General features: G+C 30.0%; 2 protein-coding genes across 2 annotated transcripts; both read left to right on the top strand.

The window, feature by feature from the left end:
- The first annotated feature begins 734 nt into the window (after nt 1-734).
- LOC107454006 (cyclin-dependent kinase 10) lies at nt 735-6,740 on the top strand. The gene is made up of 4 exons (XM_043048541.2): nt 735-1,422; nt 1,967-2,177; nt 4,267-4,474; nt 6,685-6,740. The coding sequence occupies exons 1-4, from the start codon at nt 866-868 to the stop codon at nt 6,738-6,740; spliced, it is 1,032 nt and encodes a 343-aa protein (XP_042904475.1). The 5' UTR covers nt 735-865.
- On the top strand, nt 6,212-13,864 carry LOC122270589 (uncharacterized). Its single transcript, XM_043048540.2, has 4 exons — nt 6,212-6,331; nt 7,548-9,209; nt 10,448-10,570; nt 13,716-13,864. The coding sequence occupies exons 2-3, from the start codon at nt 7,655-7,657 to the stop codon at nt 10,561-10,563; spliced, it is 1,671 nt and encodes a 556-aa protein (XP_042904474.1). The 5' UTR covers nt 6,212-6,331; nt 7,548-7,654; the 3' UTR covers nt 10,564-10,570; nt 13,716-13,864.
- Nucleotides 13,865-22,615: the final 8,751 nt, after the last annotated feature.

Genomic DNA, 22,615 nt, shown 5'->3' with positions numbered 1-22,615 from the left:
GATGAATAAGAGTATTTGTTTTATAATAAATATTAATTATTTGAAAATATAGAAAACATTAAAATTAAAAAGTTCTTTGGTAGATGATGTATAGACCAAGAGACTGCATATGTGAAATGCTCAAAAAAAAAAGAAAAAGTACACATATTTTTCAAAATTCTATAACTTCGTCAAAAAAAAATCGAATCGATCTGAAATTTTGAGGGCTTACATAAAACGGTTCAGACAACTATTTTCCATTAGCAGAAAGTACAAAAAATGTTTTTTGCAAGTTTGGCAAGTGTTCAAACGTAACAAATTTTTTCACCATAAAAACAATCCGTGATGAAAAACTGGATTCAGTTCGCAAAAAACAAAGCATTGCAATTTGATCATATGTAACTAACAGTAGAGGGTTCACTTTAGAACATATCAAATTTTCATGCAATTTGAATGATTTTTCGCAGTTCTATGAACATTTGAATTTAGACCTTTTCTTTGTAGATTTGGAAGGTAGGTAACAAAAAATTGGTTACCTATTGTGTTATTGTTATTCATTATTTTCTTAATTCGAGCTGTTAATTGTTAAAAGGTAGGTAACCAATTTTTTAAATTTATCGAACTTTATAAGACTGGCCAACAAAGACTAAATAAATGAAAAAAAGCTTGAACAATAAAAAATATATCGGAAAGCAGTTATTATGTACCGTTTTAATTGTTGAAAAACATTGAACTCTTAGTAGTCAGGCGAAGTCATTTATAACAAGCTGCAAAATATAAAAAAGTTAAATATTCAAATCGTTCAATATTGTTATTCCCTTTTAAAATTAAAATAAAGTTTTGAGTATCATAAGTACAACGCAATCCTATTTCCCAAACCGCTATTATGACAGATTCACTATCGAGTGAACTGGATTCAAGCAGCAAAAGAAAATGGCGAGCAGATGCTGTTCGACTTACAATCGGCATTCTTGAAAGTGAAAAGGATTACAGGAATCTGTGTGTTCTCGGACGTGGCACCTATGGAGATGTTTTCAGAATGTATGACCCTCACCGAGATTGTGACATTGCCGTGAAAGTTGTGACATCTGATAATCTTGCTGATATTGAAACAGCAGTGTGGCCTAAATTACGTCACCCGAATATTGTGCCTCTGCTGGAAGTCCATACATTTTCCCCAGTGGACACTGTCATATTCGTTATGCCAGTCCAATATAAAACTTTACACGATGTGCTTCAAGACAAGTACTTTCGAAAGAGAGAAGGATGTCTAATGTACATAAAAGCCTGGTTATATGAGGTACTTTGCGGATTAGAATACTTAAACTCAAGGAATCTGTGTCATTTGGATATAAAAGTCGATAATGTTCTCATTACGCACAAGTACACAGCTATGTTGTGTGATTTTTCATTTGTGAATTACACTTCTAGGCCTCTGGAAAAGTAAGGTTTCATTACATAATTTTAACTATTAATTTTATTTTTTGTCACACCTAAAGAGAAAACTCCATTAAAGTCCTTCACAAGCTAAAAAATAATTTTATGTTACACTTATAATTTGCAGAAAAACTAAATTTTTGTTACATAAAACTTTTATCAACCTCATATTAGTCACTGACTCTGAGACATTGACTTTGAAAAGAGTTCTGTTTGGACATTTTTGAATGAATGATTTTAAGATGATTGAAGTAAAATATCTCTTAAAACGACGACAATGCAGACATTTATAAATGCGTTAAGAGCGTAAATATCTTAGAATTAATCAAGATTGATTAAATTGAACTGCGCATGTTTTCTGAGTGTATGACTTAAACCCGTTTTATTATTATTTCTCATAATTAGAAGCTTCTTAAAAAGCCTCCTCTGAAAAATGCATTTATTTTTGGAAATTACTAGTCATTTAAACATGAAGCTGGTTTGTTAATTAACCAAAATATTTATTTAAGAGCAGTTTTTTTTATGAACAAGATTTTCATTTGTTCTTTAGGTACGACCTGGGTCTTCCATACATCTACAGACCGCCGGAAGCGTGCCATTCTCTGGGAGAGACTATAAAGATCGATGGTATTTCTTATGACATGTGGGGCTATGGAGTCATGGTTGTCGAAATATTCACGCAATTTGTTCTTGCTAATACAGTGTCAAATGAGAAGTGTTGGTACAAAGAGGTTTATCCAACACTATTCCAAGCCTTACAAGTAAGATTAGCCTCTCATTGCTAATGAAAGTCTGAATACGCAAAATAGACTAGATAAATGATCTTTCGTACAACGGTCGAACTAGTTTATAAGGAAAACCCTACGCAGAGCAAGTGAAACAAAACCCTATTGAAATACTGAGTTCAGTTTGAAAGTTTAGTACAAATCGCTGTTTCTCGTAATTGTTATATAATACTTCGAACTTTTTCGATTGTGTCGCTTCGATGGCTAAATTTGAACGTAGTATCTCTAATAATTTAAGAAGAGTAAGCTATATTACAGGAGAGCTTTTCATTTTAAATTCTGTTTCACTACCAGGGGCATTTTAAAATGTAAAGTTTAATGAAATATTAATTAAACTTGGAGTAAAAAAACCTTGAAAAAATAATAAAATGCGTATAAATTATTTCTGGATTGTTTTAACACTGCTTAACCCTGAGTAATTCCGTTATAATTAGTTTGCATTTTGATATTTTAAGTTTTTTTTTTCAGCTTTTGAAAGTTCATTTTTTTCCCTAGATTAACCTGAACTCACTTTTTATATGCTTTAAATTTGAAGTTATTTTTAGGAGAGCAGGAATTTGTTATGAAAGTTCTTAAGTAGATACACTCATTTTTATCGGGGTAAAGATAATAATGTTGAGATACATTTGATTTCAGGCACCCTGGGACAATTTTATATAAATAATACAGAAACTGAACAGCTTGGCGCTACTTTTCAATTTAGAGATGAAAATGTTTCGAATTATGTAATTGTTAAATTTAAAAAATATTTTTCGAGTGAAAGTTCAAAATGGTGTTGTTTCCAATGGCACTTGGATTAGATAAGCTCAATAGCCATTGGCCTTTTGCGAATTAAGTCGGGAAGGTGCGCATTTTCCTTTGACAAGAAAGCACCACAAGGGTGAAAGTACGTCTCAGCCCAGTCTTAGTGCGTCTTAACTCAGTACTCCTGGGATAGGTGGCCTGTACCATTTATTCGTGAGGCCATTTACTCAATCTAGACATAAATATGAAGGTGAATGAAATTTTCTCCAGATATTCGCTCCCATGGTACTACTCAGTGACCGATCACAGAACTTTCGATTCCACAGATTTTAGGAGCACGTATATCACATGTTCTCCGTGGGTCTTAGCGGATTCGAGGATCAAATCTATTCTCTAACCACTGGACTACCCCAGTCCAGTGAATGATTAATTGCAATTCTATCTCTGAATTATATTTTTGAAACAAAAGCTACTCTGAATTCAGACTTAAATTTACTGTTCAAATGATAATCTCTTTTGTGTGTAAGTAATATTTCGAAGATGCCCGACTATTGGGAATTACAAATTAGTCTCTTATTAAAGGATCAAAACTTTCTCCTGATTAAACATTTGAGTTCTCCTGATTAAACATTTGAGACCATATTTCGCAGATTGGGGGAATCTCAGATATTTTGAGGGCAGAATCCAAACCTGTTAAAAAAAGTTATGCTTATTCAGAGACTGTGTCTGATTTCGCAACGATCAAATTTTATTCAGTGTGTGTTTATTTATCTATTTTTTTACTTGAGCACTAGTTACTTATTTTTACGATTGATCATTTGTATACCAAATGGTTTCATGAAATATACAGCTGCATAGTTCAATATGCAACTGCACTACAACTGAGTAATTACGTAACGATATGCTGTGAAATATAGATACATTTTTAACAGCAAGATTACGGTATTTTAAGGATATTTTCTCAATATATCATGAATATTATCTTATCATAAATATGGAATATTTATCAAGAACCGTAAATATCAAACATAATGAGCCGAAAGTTTAATTCGTTGTAGTGATAATTACGGGATGCGATAGAGTAGCGATTATTATCAACAACGACAAATATCGAATTCGAGCAAGCGAGTATCCCGATGCTGATAAATTTCATTCGCCTAATAAAAAATATGTAACACTTTAAAAGAAACGAGAATGTTTTTACTTTAAAAATATCACAATATATTATGAAATAATGAAAACAACCTTGAAATTCTGATATCGCCATGCACTTCAACTAGTAATGATAAGTTTATCATGCCCTTTCTATTATTATTACTAGGAAAAGCAGTTTAAAAAAGAAATAGCTGAAACTTTTCCTGCTGATGTTATGAATACTGGTGAGATTAGACTTGCTCTGAACTTCATCCATCTTTTTCTCAAGCAAAACTATGAAAAAAGAGCGATTCCATCCAAAGCTAAAAAACACCAATTTTTGGGAGAAGGTACAGATTTGGGGCCAGTACCTGATCCTATGTGGATTTACAAAGGTAAAATTAATAAAATGAGAAATTGGGTACTTGCAAGCATCAGCACGCTTGGCTATTGACTGACGAATTGCGGCATTTGTTCATGATTCAGTAACTAATCATGTTAGACACCCTAGCGTGACGACACTTGCAGGTACCCAATTAAATCTGATCTAATAATTGACTCAGCGTCATAATGAACCGAGCCTAATAGGATTAACGTTAGGAAACATTCTTGTTTATACATTAAGCGAGGTACAAGTACCCATTAATCAGATGATAAGGAACAACGAATTGGACACAATTGCGAATTTTAATACGAAATCGTAATGCTTTTAAAAATGCAGCAACCGAAATTAAAAATGAACAATGGCGATTAGTACATATTTATAATTATTAAGTAACTTTCAGAGTTATAAATGTTTTAAAATTTCCTGCCTTTAGCCGCAACTCTCCTTTTGGTATTTTGTCTTCTTTTTTCATATTTTTTTTGAATGACGTAAAGACTAATAAGGTTTATCAGTATTCCATGCAATTTTGCAAAATGAACCAATCAAAAAACTCCTTTCGATTCATGTCTAATGAATGAGGTGGCCATTTTTGTGTCATAACAAGGTCAGGAAATTCGTCTTGCATCATTCTTGAAAGTTTTTAGCTTTTTGAGTAGGAGCAGAACTTCATTGGAAGGTTCAGCTTTGTTTTTAACGAGCTTTTGCAACAATAAAAACTACGCCTTCCAATTAGATTTAAATTTTACCTAAATCAATTCTTGCAAATCTATGTCAACACTGTTTTCATAATTTGCGTCTCATATCGAAATTTTAATCTTAACAAATCTGTATATAAATTTCTCTTACACGGCGACAAAAAAAATCCTCATTACAACTCCCCGAATGGCAACGCTAGAAAATCGACCAATGATTGCCGCTAAAAATGTCACATGCCAAATCTAGCTGAGATGGCTCAACATATAGCGCTTTTAAAAACGGGAAACTGAAATAACCAGAGAGAGCATAAGCAAGGCAGAAGTGAGTAGTCTTTGTCGATAGATGTCTATTTTAGCATTTTGTCAAAATCGCTTTTTTCACGAATTTATATATTACGAATTTATTTGACAATTTTTGATTTATAACACGAATTGTTTTGCTTTACTAGAATTTATCTGTTTATGCAGATTTTTCAATTGCAATTCACTTATTTCAATTTTTAATAGACTTAATTATAGCCAAAATTTTAACCTTTTTAAAGAGATATCAGTTTTGGAAATTTTATCTTAAGATTTTATACTATAGCATGTTTCTAATAGGTTTAACGAATTACATGTCATTTATTTGAATTCAAATTTATTTTAATGACTTAGTATTTACTAAAAAGATGTAATTTTTTTTTTTAAAAAAAAGTTGTTATATGGACTTGAATGATTGTTTTGAATTCTTAGAATTTTGTGCATTTGCAATGTATCCAAGTTAGTAGCGAGTGAAGCGAGTTTGGTTTGCGTAGCAAACCATATAAGATTGCGTAGCAATTTTCGGGGGTTGGCGAGCGTTAGCGAGCAGGGGGCGCAGCCCACTAGTTTTTGATAATTCTAGTTGAACTCCCATAAAAATTATAAAAATCGAAATTCTCAATAAGCAAAAAATAAATGTATGGCTATTACTAGCATGAAATTCAAGAAAGTCATAATTTTCAATTTATCACTTGAGATGCATTTATTGAGCTATAAGCTAATGCAAAGAGTCTATCGCATTTAATGTGTATATTTTAAATTTTTATGATTTTCATTATTTTTTGATTTTTTTTTCTAAGATTTCATTTTGTTTCGCTGTTTTTATTTGTAATCTTTTTATTTCTCTTTCCGAAAAAAGAGTTATAATTCCTGTAAGTACGAGATTTTATGAAAAATCTTTTCAACTAATTGCTTTAAAAATATCTATTGCTAAATGGTTGTTTTATAAAAAAAAGCACATTTGTTGGAGTTGTTTTGTAATCACCATCCTTAATATATATTTAATTGTCAAAACCGTTGTCAAAAATAATACAAAAATATACATATTAAGTGTCACATATTAGTGTGTCAGTCAAAAAAAATTTCTTTGAAATTAAATTGAATTGAAGAATTTGACGGTATTTAAAACTTCATTGATTGAACTGGCACTTTTATGTATGTATTTATATTAATCTCGTGTTAATTTTATGTGGAATCGTGAATATTGTTGATAATTAAATTTTAGGCACAGAAATTGTTTTATCAGTATTTAGTGATTTGGCGACTGAATTACCTATTTAATCGAGTTAGTCGCCAAATCATTAAATTAAGATAAAACAGCTTTTTCTGGAAATACTTGAATGCACTTTTCAACATTAATCAAAACAGATATATAACGTTCATGTTTTCCTATCTGTAAGTATTTCCATTGCCAAATGATTCAAAGTATGGTTGGTCATTTTTTGATGAGTTAATCTTCGTTTCTTTATCTTATTATGTAAACCACAAGGAAAGGCAAAAAATAATTTAAAAAGTATTAAATTATTTTTTAACATGTTTTAGCTTATGATCATCCTTTGTTATGCTTTTCAGTTTCGTACATGATTCCACAATGTCAATTTGTACAGATTTATAAATTATTAATGAATTTCTTCACTGGTACCAAGAACGCATATTTAGCTTGTAGAAATTAAATGAAAGCAAGGAAATCTGAAACCATACGTTATTTGTTAGCATTTGTGTCAACTCTAAGCAACAATCATCTTCATAATTTAGTGCTCTTATTTTGTTAAAATTGTAACAACATATATTTTTAAGAACTGACAAAACAAAATTGTGAAGTTTGCGAAGATTTACTGCAAGTAAAACTTACAATTGTTAATTTACCCTTATCATAAATGGTTTACCAACTGAAAATAACAGTTTACTATTAAGATTTAAAACAAAGATTACGAACAACAAAAAGGGATAAGTAATTCTTCTTCAAGATTATTGGATTAGAGTTAGTTACACACTAACTGTAAAAAATATTGCGAGTTATTTTACGCACTTACTTGCATTAAGTTTCTGTGTTACTACCATCTTATTTATTCTTTAAATTTATTTCAGGTGCTGTGAAACCAGTTTTAAAAACAATAGTGCTGCAAGAGTTTGAGAGTTCCAATGAAGATGACTACGCATCTGATTTAAGTAGTGCTGATGCATCGGAAGAAGATATGGTTAGGCTAAAAACAAGCGAGGAAGAAATCTTCGAGAACCTTATGGATAGAAGATGTGGTTTGAGATATCGTCGAACACCAGGAATTAAACACTCAAAACATGCTTGCAAGGACACGAAATCTCTCAAAGATCACAGTACTGATCCAAAGTTCAAAAGTGATGACTCTTCCGAGGAAGGCAAGATTGGAAATAAGCTTTTGAGAAAAGAAATGACTCATAAATCGAAATTCCCCAAAAGTAAATTTGCGAATCAATTTTTATCTTGTTGTTCAAGCGCGAATCCCGAGTTTGAAGACGGAAAATATGCTCTCTTGGAGGAAAATTTTGTACTCGATCTGCCCGGAACTATCAGAAAAATAAAAGATTTCAAGTACACCCCAGAAGATAGTGAATTAAAATCTAAATTTGAAGAAATATCACCAGAAATAAGCGAAATAAAAACTAAGAGGGAAAGAGTACTTTTTAAAGGAAGCAGAATAAATATCGAAAAGGGAGAGACGTCACCAGGTGGAAGTGAAGTAAAAACTAAAAGTGAAGGATCTTTATCAAAAAGAAGCAGTACAATAACTAAATTTGTTGACGAATCCCCGGAAGAAATAGCTGAAGAAGAAGACATATCACCAAAAGAAAGGAAAGTGAAATTTGAAAGTAAACAAACTTCATATTTTGGTTCCACGCTACCTGAAGAAATAGATGAGAGTAACATTGAGTCAAGTCCTGATCAAAGCAGTGCTGAAGAATCTGTGCTAAATGTCACCTCAAGCACAAGCACCGTAAGTACTGATTCAGTGAGTGTTAAAAGTATTGTGGAAAATGAAGAATGGTACCAAAAGTGTGAGCATGAGTCAAATATTGAAATTGCTGCATATGTTTCTGAGTCCGACATTCAAAAGATACATCACGGGGAAAAACGGGCTGAAAATGTTATTGAGGCTTGTGAATCACATATTCGAAGCATTAATCATGACGGAAAACTGACTGAAAAAAATGCTGAAGCAGACAAAAACTGCACTTCTCTTGCAACTGGTGATAACATCATAAGTTGTTCTGCACAAATAAAAAATTCACCCTTGTCCTTATCACAAATTTTACCAGCTGGGGAACTGAGTGATGAAAGTACCCAAGGCTCATTTAAGAGTTACAGTGAAGTGTATGAGGAAGTGAAAAGATTGCAATCTCGCATGAATGAGCTGGATCAAAAAATAAATGAGCTCACAAGTACTCTCAGTTGTGAAAATCTCTCAGCGAATAAGAGGTTGGAAAATCTTACCGGTGCGCGACCAAAGGTGAAACTTCAAAATGAACGCATTAACTACGAAATATCGGAACCTAATTTGGTAATTGAAAGTACTATGAGTGAAGCACTGGCAAACATTGAAGAAGTCAAAAGGACCCTTGAGGTTGTAGAGTTGGACAGCCAGGAACCTGAGCTTTACGAGGATCAGTTTGAGAACTTATGCCATAATTCTTCAACTGCTGGTTTGCTGCTGCTTGAAGATAGCAACATAAATCAGGTGGGAAGTCTTGGATCCACAACACGAAATAATGAAAGTAAGATTCAGTTTAAATTATTGGAAATAATAAAAAAAAATCGTAATACAATTAATCATCGGTTCTTCGTATGTGTTGTTTTCCAAAATTGATAGTCAAATTGTTAAAAAAAAAAAAAAAGATATTACAACTGTTAGGGCTTTACTTAACTCTACACCCAGATACATCCCTGAAGCATAGATCTTTTGCCCATTTTTCAGTAAAAGGTTTCCCAAGCGGGGAGTGGAACATGGGTTTGATGGAGTTACGCAGTACCAGTATAAAATTGAGTAGAAAGTGAATACTTTTGACTTTTTTTCTAGTTATAGTACTACTATACTAAAGAGTTTACATGGGGGAAGAAGTCTAGCTTCGATAAACATGATGTAAACCGATTCCCCAAAACTTAGAATGATCCCTGCGTATAATCGAAAAAGAAACATTTAGGAGCACAGCAACAGACGTTTTTGAAACGAGATTTCACCCTACTTTCCTCCCAACTACTACTGGGGTTATTGAAGAGATGAAAAGTTTTCTCTTTTTATTTACTGTTAGTTTGTTCAACAAGTTTGTTTTATTTACAAACAGTATCGTACTATTAATTAAGATATTTCTTTGAGAATACACTCATATCACCATGTTGATTAAGTCTGTTAACATATTTTGAGATAGAAAGAAAAAAGAATAAAATGGCGTGTAACAGGGCACGTAATCATGCATGTAGAGTTGACCAACAACCGGTTCACGTGTGACGTGCCTCCTGACTGTCATTTCGCTTCTTATAAGCATGTGCTGGATCGTACTACACATGATGCCCTGTTATGTTGCTCACCCTGCTACTTATTACATATGTTACTCGCCCTGTTACTTATTTTTCAGGAAAAGCATACCGTACAGAGCAGTTCCCCAAGTTAGTTACCTATTCAAAGAGCTGTACTTTCTGTAATAATTATGCCCCCAGTCAGATTACTTTTCAATAATATTATTAAATTTTTTGTTTTGGTTTAAAAAAAAAGATAAGCTTGAAATTATTCAAAAGCACCATAAATGAATAGTTTTCTTTTACAAGTTACATGCTTTTGAATTATGTATTTTAACTTTTGAATCAAATGCTTCTTTTTCTATTAACCATTTATTTTTACTGAAAGGGGCAAATACGAGTTGACACTTTTGCAGTATTATATATAAAATTTCAGAGAACGAGTATATTATTAAAATTAAGAAGATTATTAAGATTAATATGCTTATTATTTCAACAGGAAAATGTGGAGATGAAGAAATTCAAAGACATCGAAAGATTTTGCATTGGCTTCGAAAAAGATACTCCCGTTTTGAAAAAATGCTGAAGTCCATACCCTCAAAAGTTATGAAATAAAAACATGGTGCGTAACTACAAAAAATTTTATTAACAATTATTCTAAGACTTAACACTATGTCTCAAAGTTATCTCAAAGTCACCTTACACTTTATAAGGGTCATGGGAAGTATGCTTCCCACCAACTCCATTAAATTTTAAATGTCGGTAGGAAGCTATTTTCCTACCAGTGTTATACCTATGTTAATCAATTTAGAAAATATGTATACAAAAAATAATAAGAATATTAATTTTTAATTTATTTTATAACCCTCGTTGAACAGCCGACCCAATTTTGAGTTTACGATCGCTAATGTTTAACTCCGTAGCCTTGTAATTTTGAACCCAATCCATAAGACAAAAGAACTCATGTTTTAAGTATTTTAATTTTATTTTATAACCATCGTTGAACAGCCGACACAATTTTGGGTTTACGACTACTAACGTTCACCTCCGTAGCCTTGTAATTTTGAACCAATCCAGAAGACAAGGAAACTTCAAACACTAAACCCCTGGAGGCATTGATTTGTTATGGGAGCATGGAGGACTTTGCGAATCGACAGATTTAACGTGCATCAGTCACCATTTACTACACGGGGAATTTTCGGCCGGTGGGGATTGAACCCACGAACTCTTGGACATAGGCCCCGCGCCCTACCGACCAGGCTATCCTGGGGTTATGTTTTAAGTATTGGGAGGAGTTTGCCTTCGCGGAGGACTTTTTGAGGGTACTAACCCGTATTTTCGTTACAAGGAGAGGAAAACTTCCCACGATTTGCCTGACGGCGAGGAGACTCTAACCCATGAAACGTCTACCACTGAGAATATTTTACGTCAGCACTCTGGTTGATTTCAACCGGGTGTGTAATTCATTTCTACCAGTCATCGCCAAGATTCGAACCCGAGTCACCATATTTGGAGGCGAGTTCTCTATCCCCTAAGTCACCAAGGTTCTAAACATAAAACTTTCTTGGCCGGGAAAGAATATTAATTAAAAATATAAAGAATACCGATGGAGAGCTTTGCTTACATAACTGTGGGTAGCAGTAAAGGTTGGCATGGGGTCAAGAAGAGAGGCCAACATTACGGAGCGATTTTTTTCAAGTGTAAATGTTTCTATGATAATTTTACAACACCTTTATTTGTAACTATAAGTATGAAATTTATAAGTTTGGTTATTTATAATCACAGATGTTAAAGTTCATGGTCAATTCTTGGTACGGCAGTAGGTAACATTTTGAAAATCTCCCCCAGACCCCCTTAAAAAAAATCAAATTAGTTTTAGGTAGTAAGATAAATTAATTTCTCCTTATAAATCAATTTTAATTCCCAAGATATGATTACTTGTATCAATATCTAAGTTATTTTAAGTGCTGCATGATGCTATTTAATTAATGCATGTGAATGTTTTAGGGAAAAAAATAACGAAATATGTGTATCGTGCAATTTGTCCTCACTCCAGATTGTGACATTCTTTTAAAATCTTTTTTATTGCTTTTCTGTATTAATATTGCAATGCGAAACTTTTTATATTATATTTTAACGAATGATTTACTCCAGGAATATAAGATATAGAGTAAAAATAATGATAGAGCTGTTTTTTAAAAGATATCTCCCCAGATGCCTCCAATTGGGGCGGGTAGGGTTAAATCCAATTAATAAAAAAATTTTAAACTATACAGTAATAAATATATGAAATCAAAATCGTAAAAATTGAAAGAGGAGACCCCAAAAAAATGAATACAAATAAACAAAAGTGTCAATTATTCTGAATTAAGCTCTCCTTATTCTGTAGTCAAAAATAGCATCAAAGCTGTCCTTATTCCTATATGGACAAAAATAAATTTCAACACAGAAATATTTTGGAAAGAAAATATGAAAATTAAATTATCTTTATATAGATGAAAAACTTAAGTGTTGTTTTATCGTTTTGCGCATTCTCATTTGGCGGAACTATCACATAATAGGGTCAGAAATAAGGAAAAAAAAATCAAAAAACAAAAAAGTACTTTGTTATGTTACATTTAATTACACAAATATTTTGCTACCGATTCACAATTATTAAAAAAATTCATAAGTTATGATTAATTTTAAATACGCAATATTTAATTCTATAACAAATTTTGTCTAAAATTGCGTTTAGTCAACATAAGCATTTAAATAAATACACAATTACTATTTCCTAATCAAAGTAATATTAAAAATGAATTTTTTGAACTGTTACAAAAAAATTTTTTGGCAAAAAATATTTTATGTGATTTTACAGCAATCGAAAATTAAACAATAACTAGGAGGCTTCGCCGCCTGCTCGCTGGTGCTCACCAACCCTCGGAACTGCCTTCGCAGTTCATTTCGGATTGCTTCGCAATCCGATGCTCGCTTTGCTCGCTCATTGGATACGTTCTTAACGTCTAGCTTTTGTATACTTATTTGAACAATGAAGTTCCGAAAACTTTTCACTGTAGAAAATTCTAAACCTGTGCATTTCAATATTAATTTGAAATTGCAAACAGTTTACATATTTTTCTTAATCACACTATTCTAACTTTCAATTGTTGAGAAAAGTAACTGTTGTAAGTTTTGTTTTAAAGTCTTTCCCACCAGAGGGCTAAAACCATGTGTTGTAAAACAATATGAAATAGTACTGAAAGCCGGATGTAAAGCATCTGCTTCGATGAGGATAATTTTGTGAGAATTTTTTTAATAACTCGGTGAGAATTCTCCCGATTAGACATATGATGCTCACTACGTGCTCTTGCGCGCCGAATCCAATCAATTAAAAATGAAAACTGTTGCCAGCGCGAGAAAAGAAATATCATCGGTTTTATTGATACATACGTATGTATTAGCGTTTTATATAATATAGATAGATATTAAAGCAAGTTTAAGGATGAAATTGGAATGGTATCCGAGCGAAATTATTGTGTTTAAATTTTACCTAACGGAAGTTTGGGTAACCGAATCTGGCAATATGTGTTAAATTAATTTTCTCACTGCATAAGTTAACTCCTTTTTGAAAGATAAGAATGTTTAAAATATTTTTACTACATTAAAATTGAAAATTTATTATATTTGTGTAAATTTATTATATTTGTGTAAATTTATTAGTTTCAAAAATATATCTTACACATATTTTTCTTAATCTTTCTGATTATTATTTTACTTATTTTTAGGTTGAAAAGAAGACACAAGATTTGGAATAAAAATTAAAATTACGACATTTTCTGTGAAACATAAAAATTTCCTATTTTTGTTTGTTTTTTAAAAAAAAGTTGAATTTGTTAAATATTGTATGGTGAAATTCAGGCATTAAAAATCAATTTTGTTAATTTATTTTCATTTTTTAATTAAAAGCATTTCAAATTTTTGCTTATCACTATATTACTTAAAATTTTATTATTACTCAATTTACTAAAGTTGTTGTTAAACTAATGTTTGTGCTGCCATCTATCAGACTTTAAAGACAACATAAGGTATTAGAAAGAATAATCCGTAATTTCCATTATAAATTTAATTTTTTTTTAATTAAAATCGAATTGAATAAAAATTATTCGGAGAATTACTTTACATTACCTTTAGCTGTTTAAAATGCTTTTAGATAGCTTTTTAAATTAAACTTATACAAAAAATAACGTTTTTGATTTATTTTTGCACTGAACTATAATTTATGGAATCATAGTAAACTATGTTTAGTAAAAAAAAAGTTATTTCAGAGTATGTATTTTCTTTAAGTTACTTTATAATTTGTTCCAATATTGCCTTGTTTCTTCATTTTATTAAAACTTTTTTTTAAACAGTCACTGACCTCAAATATTAATATAAAAATAATGAAAACAAAAATTTTAAACAAGCATTTATATTTGACTATTTTATAAAATGCAATATTCTTTAATGTTTTATTTATTACTTACTTTATATTTTGAATGACAAGCAGACTTTGCAATCAAATCACAAATATAAAAGCATAGATATATATCCTCTTTATCAGTCCCTGAATAAAACTGAAACGGATAAACTGATCCTTTAGTGCTGTCATCTATCAACAAAACTTGAAACTTTATTGTAAGCCTACGTTATATGCAAAGCATTTTTAATACTTTTTATTTAATTTTAATGTTAAATGAACAATTGGGAAAAACACAATGCTAACTCGACAGGTTCGAAAATACTTGTAGCAAGTGGGCTATACTCAAAGTCCATAAATTTATTTACATTATTTTATAGAGAAAATGAATAAGAGCAGTAGATTGATTAATATTTAAGTAATAATAGTAATTTTATTTACAGATGTAATTTTCATACATTGTTCACAATATAAAATTAAAAAAATTTAAAAAAATGTACAGGGTTTCGAATATTACTTGAAGATTACAACGCAGTGGGAAAAAACAACACATAATGGAGCAACTTTTACAAGCATTTCAAATCTTACAATGAATTGGGAACTGTTCTTTGTCCTATTTATGGATATAAAATGAAATTGTTATTCCACATTTCCCTTCCTGTTTTGATCAATTTATTGATGGAGTTTGATCATTAAATCTATAGGTAGAAAATTCCAGATTTTCTAATACTTTGTTATGGAATTATTTTTAACTGATTTTCTATGAAAAGTTTAAGAGTCCCATTTTAAAAACAATATATTAGTCTATGTTTAGAAATAATTTTATAAACATTTTAAAAAAAAATAGTCTAAACTCATAAACTGAGGTGGCGTTAGCATCGCCATGCATGAAATATGGTTCAAGACAGTTACTAAATTCGAACTATTCCTGACATTTTAGATTCATAAAATGCGAAATACTAGTTATTTCAAATTCTTACTCAACTTTGTTAAAGAAGTGTGGATATTAGAATCATCTGGTCGACAATTTGTGAATATGTCAAACATTTATGTAAGCGGAAATTATTTAAAGTCTGATTAATATGAAAAATTAAAAGTCATGTTTTGGAAAGCAACCACACAAATGAAGGCATTTGTTAGAGAATTTCTAAAGAATTCAAATTCAGTTCAAAACTCACATAATGGAGTCCAGAAATGGCAGCAATGTCGGCAATAAAAATTGAGCTCTAAGTTGGGTAAAATGTTTAATTCTCTCTTTTTATGTTTTAATTTTTCATGGTTATAAAAATAAATTGCACTATTTAACATTTCATTTTCAACTTAGTTTTTCTCGCCAACTTAATTTTCTTTACGAAGCCGATCTATTTTTAATAATTTAGCGACCATTTATATCATTTGGAAAAAAATACTAAAAACTCTTATAATTCATTGTATGCCAAATTTGCCAAATGTTGTTGATGTTTATTGATTAACATATGGGGGTCAATTCATATGTTTTTATTATTTATTTATTAATTTTTTTAAATAATTTTTTGAACAGAGATTATTTGTTTGAAATCATTTATTTGAGTATGTGTCAGATTTTGATTTTCCTACTTAATTAGAAATATTTATATAACACGAACATAAACTCATGTTCCCTGAAAACATACAACATCAAAACCATAAGAAGCGGTAATGTTCTAACAGATAAAATAGAAAGTAGCGGTAATGTTCTTATTTTTAAAATAACTTTTGTCTTGATGTAAAAATACTGTAACATGAAACGAGCTTTTTTTTTTATGTACTCTTATCAAATGGCCTAATTTCGTTAATGAAATCTGATTAATGTATGTTATATAGTGGACAATTTGCGATTTTTTTATTAAGCTTTTATTATTAAGATTATTTTAGAAATAGATTTAAAAAAAAGAAAAAAGAAGGGGGTCATATTTTTTGGGATTATCGGTATTTGCTTAGAAATATTTTCAAGAAAAGATTTTGTTCATAATGATTAAAATTTATAGTTCAGATCTCGCTAGCCTTGCCATGAATAGCACGTGGGTTGAATTTGGTGGAAATTTTATGCAACTGCTGTTTTTGGAGCTTTGAAGACACGAAGTAACTTTTTACATTCCTACTCAATTTTAAATAATTTTGTTAAGACTTTTTCTTTTCTTCAGGTAATATGCTATTTTATAACTGTTGTGGAGTTGAAACAGTTAATCATGCATGACTGTTAGATCAAGTTTATCCTATTTTTAGCCAGCGCCCTGTATGCAAATTCAGAAAATGTCGCAAAACGTGTAGTCAATATGAAATAAGGCTTACGTTTCGTGAAAAATAAATCAGTTTTCTGAAGCTTTAAAACTTCTATGTAAATTATAGTTAAGGATTATTTTGAATCTGATCAGCTCACAGTTTTTTCCAAACACATATAATTTTGTCGTGAATAAAAATATGAAACATGGTTATTTTTTCTTTCTTTCTGTATAGAATTCTACAAGCATACAGTTGAAATTTAAAAAAAATTGTTCGAAATTGAAAGTTGAAACAGTAATTGTGGTATTTTGCACAGCGTAAAAAAATTCCCGTTCTTTTGACTAAATTTCTCTGTACTTTTAACGGTTTAAAGCTTTTTAGTTAACAAAACGGTTTTTCTCTGTTTTTGATCCTAATAAAAAAACCGACATTCCAAATTCTAGTACATGCTATGCAGTTATGGTACGGTATGGTGATTCAACTTTTTTATTTCAAATTATTTTACCGTTACTTTCTATACTTGCTTTTATTTTTCAGCACCTATCGTATGGTTTTGAAAATCATCTAAATAAAATTTCGATTTAATTTCATTGTCAAGTTGATACTCTACCTGATTATTATCTGTCTTTAGATAAAATCTTTCGGTAAGTTAAATTGGCAGAAGTTTTAAAAGGAAGGGCGAATTAAGTTTCAAACATTTTTACATCTAAATATGATTTCAATAAGTAAGATTTTTAAGAAGGACAGTTTAACATTTTTCTTCCTAACCAAACGGTAGAGCTGACGTGGTTTAGCCTTTCACTGTAGTGACACTGGTTCATATCTGGCGTTGACAGGCTAAGCGACATCTGCTGTCGACTCGCTTCGTTCAAAATACTAACCTTGTTAATCTAGAGTTTTGTATTTGTTAAAACAACAAAGTTCGTTTTTTAAAATAATAGTACTTATTTGCTTAAGAAGCAGGAACCTGTTTTTAACCTTTTTATACTCCGAGTACTTTAAAATGCTGATTGATCTAATATCAGCTGTATAGCATTTAAAATACACAATACAGTATTATTATACAATTTTAAAATTCTTAAAATAATGTGGTTACTTATTAATAAGATGTGAAATATCTTATTTTAAAGTGGTGACTGTTGATGGTGCGTGCCTCAGTGGAGACATCGGAATGCAAAGGGTTAAATAACAAATTTTTTCTTTGTAATAAGCCGTTTTATACTGGCACACCATCTGACAGAGTTTTTTCCGTAAAGTTTTTGTCGATTTTTTTTTCACAGTGCACGTTTTTCCTTCATGTGTAACTCATTTTGGTTAATAATATGTTAATTTAACAATTGTTGCGAGCACTCAACAATTATTTATAACCAGCGTATAAGCATAAAATTGAAATTAAAAAAAAAAAAAAATAGTTTTCTAGAAAATAAAAGTTATTTGCGAATTAATTTTTAAATGTCTTAAAAATCTTCCAACACTGTATTGTTTAGTTTTATAACAGTATGCAAAAATTAATAGCTATTCATAGATTTAAGTCAAATTTCGTAAAAACGAGAATTAAGGAAAAATTCTCGCCAAATTGTCCTTTAAAAAACTTTTAATCACGTTATAAACATTTTTCTGTTTTAAAACACTGTCACTTCTTTTCAGCAACATACGACGCTTAGTTTACAATAAAAACTTTTTGTCAAATTTATGGCACTCACATTGTAACTATTCTCTTTTCTTTGGCGAAGAAAAGATTATATATATATATATATAATATCTTAAGGGATTAAATAAATGAAAAAATAACTATCTACAGTGGGGTTTTAATTTTATGGAATGAATTTTTGATATTTTTTCATGTATCTATAACACTTTTCTAATGAAGTACATAATATGCCTCCTCCTTCGCAAACCGAACTAAGTTGTATTGATAAAGAAAACATTTGTTTAAAATACTTTTTGTCATCTTTATTCCCCCGTAAATTTATGATTCACATTTACTCATCACGAGTGATGTAACTGATATGTAAGTACAGTACAAGAACACAGTACACAGATTCTCAGCCCATGGAGCATAGTTCCAGCGTAGNAACATTTTTCTGTTTTAAAACACTGTCACTTCTTTTCAGCAACATACGACGCTTAGTTTACAATAAAAACTTTTTGTCAAATTTATGGCACTCACATTGTAACTATTCTCTTTTCTTTGGCGAAGAAAAGATTATATATATATATATATAATATCTTAAGGGATTAAATAAATGAAAAAATAACTATCAACAGTGGGGTTTTAATTTTATGGAATGAATTTTTGATATTTTTTCATGCATCTATAACACTTTTCTAATGAAGTACATAATATGCCTCCTTCTTCGCAAACCGAACTAAGTTGTATTGATAAAGAAAACATTTGTTAAAAAATTTTTTTGTCATCTTTATTCCCCCGTAAATTTATGATTCACATTTACTCATCACGAGTGATGTAACTGATATGTAAGTACAGTACAAGAACACAGTACACAGATTCTCAGCCCATGGCTCATAGTCCCATCGTAGAATGTCAGAGTTTTAACAGTGGCATGCGGAAACTCATTGCATTTAAAAGAAATAAAAATATTGTTTTCAGGAGTTTCATCAAAATCCAAAAAATACGAATTAAGTACTGACCATTAAATAATTAGCTAGGATTAATAATTTCGAATTAATTATTTCTAGTAATTTATTTTGATTTTATGCATTCTGTACTGAAATATTAATTAAAAATAATACCTAAATTCAATTTTGATTTAATTATTTTATTATTTTCACAATCTCTAGTATTCAGATTTAGACATAAAAATGCTATTTCAGAAAAAAAAGGCTTTTTAATAAGCTTTTATATTTTTTTAATATGTTTGACGTGACACCCATGTTTTTAAATTTTAAAATAGTGACACTTATGTTAGCTTGTTAAAATTGTAAGCCACTCTTGTAAGCATTGCAGAAAATTTCGTATCAAATTACGCATAAAGTACTAGCCCTTAGGGTGCTTTAAGTTAAATTCATTTTACTGTTAAAATCATTTTTACAGTAAAATACTGTACTGTAAATTTGACAGCAATATTTGTTTAGAGTAACTAATTTTGCTGTAATTATGACTGTAAGACTGACAGTATGTCAGATTTTTTTTCTTCCGTAACATGTGCCAATAAAAATGGATTTCATCGGATGATTCACCGGCATCCCGAGAGCCGATAATTTTTAATGTACTTTCATTCAAAATTTTTTCACACAGTGGCACGATCATAATAACAGAACATTCTCAGGTTTTTTTTTTGGGGGGGGGGGGCAAAATCTTTCTTAAACTCTTTTCCGGAAAATTTCAATAATAAAGTACATAAGTAATTGATTTTTGTTAATAAACTAAACGATAATTCATTAATAGTTTTGTGTTAACAGAAATTTATTTAATTTTGATAAATTAGTTAACTCTAAACTGGCATAAGACAAGTTCTATTAAAACTAATTAGATGAATAAAAATTATTATATGTAATTTTATAAAACACTAAATTAGAGGTAAATATCGAATAGTCTGATGTGCACCGATATAATTTTTACTAATAATTCTTTTTCATACAAAAGAAACGTCGTATCGCATAGGTTTTTGTCCAAAATATTTATTTACAGTATTAACAACTATCAAAAATTTAATTATACAGCAGATTTAAACAAGAAGGCCAAATAGTTCTTTTTCACCTTTTTTTCTTACCGCAAATTAATTAAGTTATGTTTTTGTAATCCTCAAACAGACATAAAACAATTCAAAGAATAATATGTTTCAATTTTTTAACTTAGAAAGTTGTTTATTTTTTAGTTATAAAAAGCAAACTTTAATTTAATTTTTGCCTGCTGTATTGTTGCATTACAAAAATTTCACTACTCTAATTCAATTAAGTAAACTCCATTGTTTTTTTCTCTGTATTCAGAAATAAGCTTCATTTTTTAGTTCTAAAAAATAATTCTCAGAGTTTATTGACATTTAATAATTAGACACATGTTTTTTTTTGCAGATATAAATTGAAATAAAATCTTTTTTTATTTTTGAAAGCTATTCATTAATTTCCTTTATTCTATTTCACCCAGGAAATTGAGGTATGCTGTTGATGAATCTCCGCTGTGACAATGTGAATATGCTTCAGTCAAGTATAGATCCTGTGTATTTATTTTTAGCTAGGGAATGACGTTATTCAACTCTTACAAAATGGTTACTTAAATAAACGTCTAACTATAAAAACAAAATGTTGGTGAATTAAAATAATACAGAGCAGACGAAAAAACAAAGTGAAAAATAACAATTGCATTTACTCTAAAAAAGGTCAATAATCCCAATGTGTTCCTGCAGAGCTTTTGTTGATGAATTGTTATAATCCGAATCTGAATTTTATTTTTTATTGATTATCGAACAAAACTGTTTCGTGGGAAATGCGTTATTTCTACGAGACAGTTAAATTTCGTTCGAAAACATTTAAAGCCATCTTCTAAAAATCAATTTGTGTCCTATTTCGAACTCACACACCACGTGGAGAGCAATTGAAGTGTTTGGGGAGACAGTTTCCCAATAATCAGGAAAGTGATTTTTAAAGGGTGCTTCAACTACAAAACTTTGATTTTCATAGACAATAACAGTTTTAGTGTATGGTGTTGTTATATAAAGCGAAAATTTTGGAAACTTCCGTAGCAACTATCTAAATAAAATCCCTAAGGAATAGTCTACTGTAAACATTTAAACATGCACTAAGCTATTTATTTATTCCTGAAAAGATCGCGACAATGTCAACTTCTTTTGTAAGATAAAATCCTGGTAAAATTACCATACTATATGGTAATTACATTTCTAGTAAAAAACAACAACATAGTTTTGGGAAATAAAACTAAATTATGAGGTATTTAAACCATTCATTTGGCAATTTTTACTTTCATATGATAATGGTTTACTGGAAAATCAGGTCTTTAAAATTACAGTTCTTGTTATAAAATATTCAGTAAAAAGTACAAAACTGAAAAATAAATTTAACCAAATAAATGGGTTTTATACCATGGTTCTAGGGTATAGGGAAAAAATTATCGAAACTTACCACATTTACTAAGTTTTATCACATATTATAAAACCAAAAAATCATTACCCTCTACTCTCTAAACATTTACGTGCTTCGATAAAAATTACCAAGCTTTTTACAGTTCATATAGAGCCAGAAACATGGCAAATTTTACTACATTCTGGTAATTTTTTCATGCTTTTTTTGTCAGTGTTGAATAATTTACCGTTTGCACTTCATCCATTGCATTTGTTATATTCATTTTGCATTTGTAATTTGTACATTTGTTATATTAAATATATTTTTTTACATAAGTTACATCAGAATATTTGAGTGGATTATGTGGGGAATGCCAAGAGAAACTTTGAACTAGCTTTTCTAAACAATATGATTGGGATAAATTTCTAAACATTTCAATGATTTTTTTCGGGCTATAAGTTTTTTAGTTTTTAAGTAAACATGCACTGTTTTATCTGGTTTACAACTTTTAAGGAATATTTTTATTCTATATTTTAAAAATGTTGTTATTTAAGTTTATGATGTTTATTCGCACCAACTATTTTTACTTGAAACTAAATGTAATGTAGTATTTCGTTTTTGAAAAATGGAGGCTACTTATTCTTGAAATACTTATCACACCTTAGTGCATATACTTGTACTAATAATTATTATTTATATAAGTATTTCATTCTTGAAATACTTATACTGTAGCACTTTTCATATAAATATTCGGTTCATGAAACCATAGAGCGCTATTTTCACACAAATCAAATTTTCAGTTATGTAAATTAATTTAAAATCTAACTCCTAATATTCTGAGAATTTTGAGGATAAGAGTTCGTTATATTTGATTTTTAGTAAGAAATTAATAATATTTTCTTTTTGCAGTAAGCTGTGTATAAAAATATAAAATCCACTAAAACAAAA

The sequence above is a fragment of the Parasteatoda tepidariorum genome, chromosome 3 (genome assembly GCF_043381705.1).
Source record: "Parasteatoda tepidariorum isolate YZ-2023 chromosome 3, CAS_Ptep_4.0, whole genome shotgun sequence".
In the NCBI taxonomy this organism is placed as follows: Eukaryota; Metazoa; Arthropoda; class Arachnida; order Araneae; family Theridiidae; genus Parasteatoda; species Parasteatoda tepidariorum.
The sequence above is the reverse complement of the archived record's forward strand: the minus strand, read 5'-3'. Positions and strand labels throughout refer to the sequence as shown.

Excerpts from the sequence above, each read along its gene's own strand:
- LOC107454006 (XM_043048541.2), top strand. The coding sequence starts at position 866 with ATGACAGATTCACTATCGAGTGAACTGGATTCAAGCAGCAAAAGAAAA. Across the intron at positions 1,423-1,966 it reads ACTTCTAGGCCTCTGGAAAA|GTACGACCTGGGTCTTCCAT; the intron begins GTAAGGTTTCAT and ends TTTGTTCTTTAG. Across the intron at positions 4,475-6,684 it reads TCCTATGTGGATTTACAAAG|GCACAGAAATTGTTTTATCA; the intron begins GTAAAATTAATA and ends ATTAAATTTTAG.
- LOC122270589 (XM_043048540.2), top strand. The coding sequence starts at position 7,655 with ATGGTTAGGCTAAAAACAAGCGAGGAAGAAATCTTCGAGAACCTTATG. Across the intron at positions 9,210-10,447 it reads CACAACACGAAATAATGAAA|GAAAATGTGGAGATGAAGAA; the intron begins GTAAGATTCAGT and ends TTATTTCAACAG.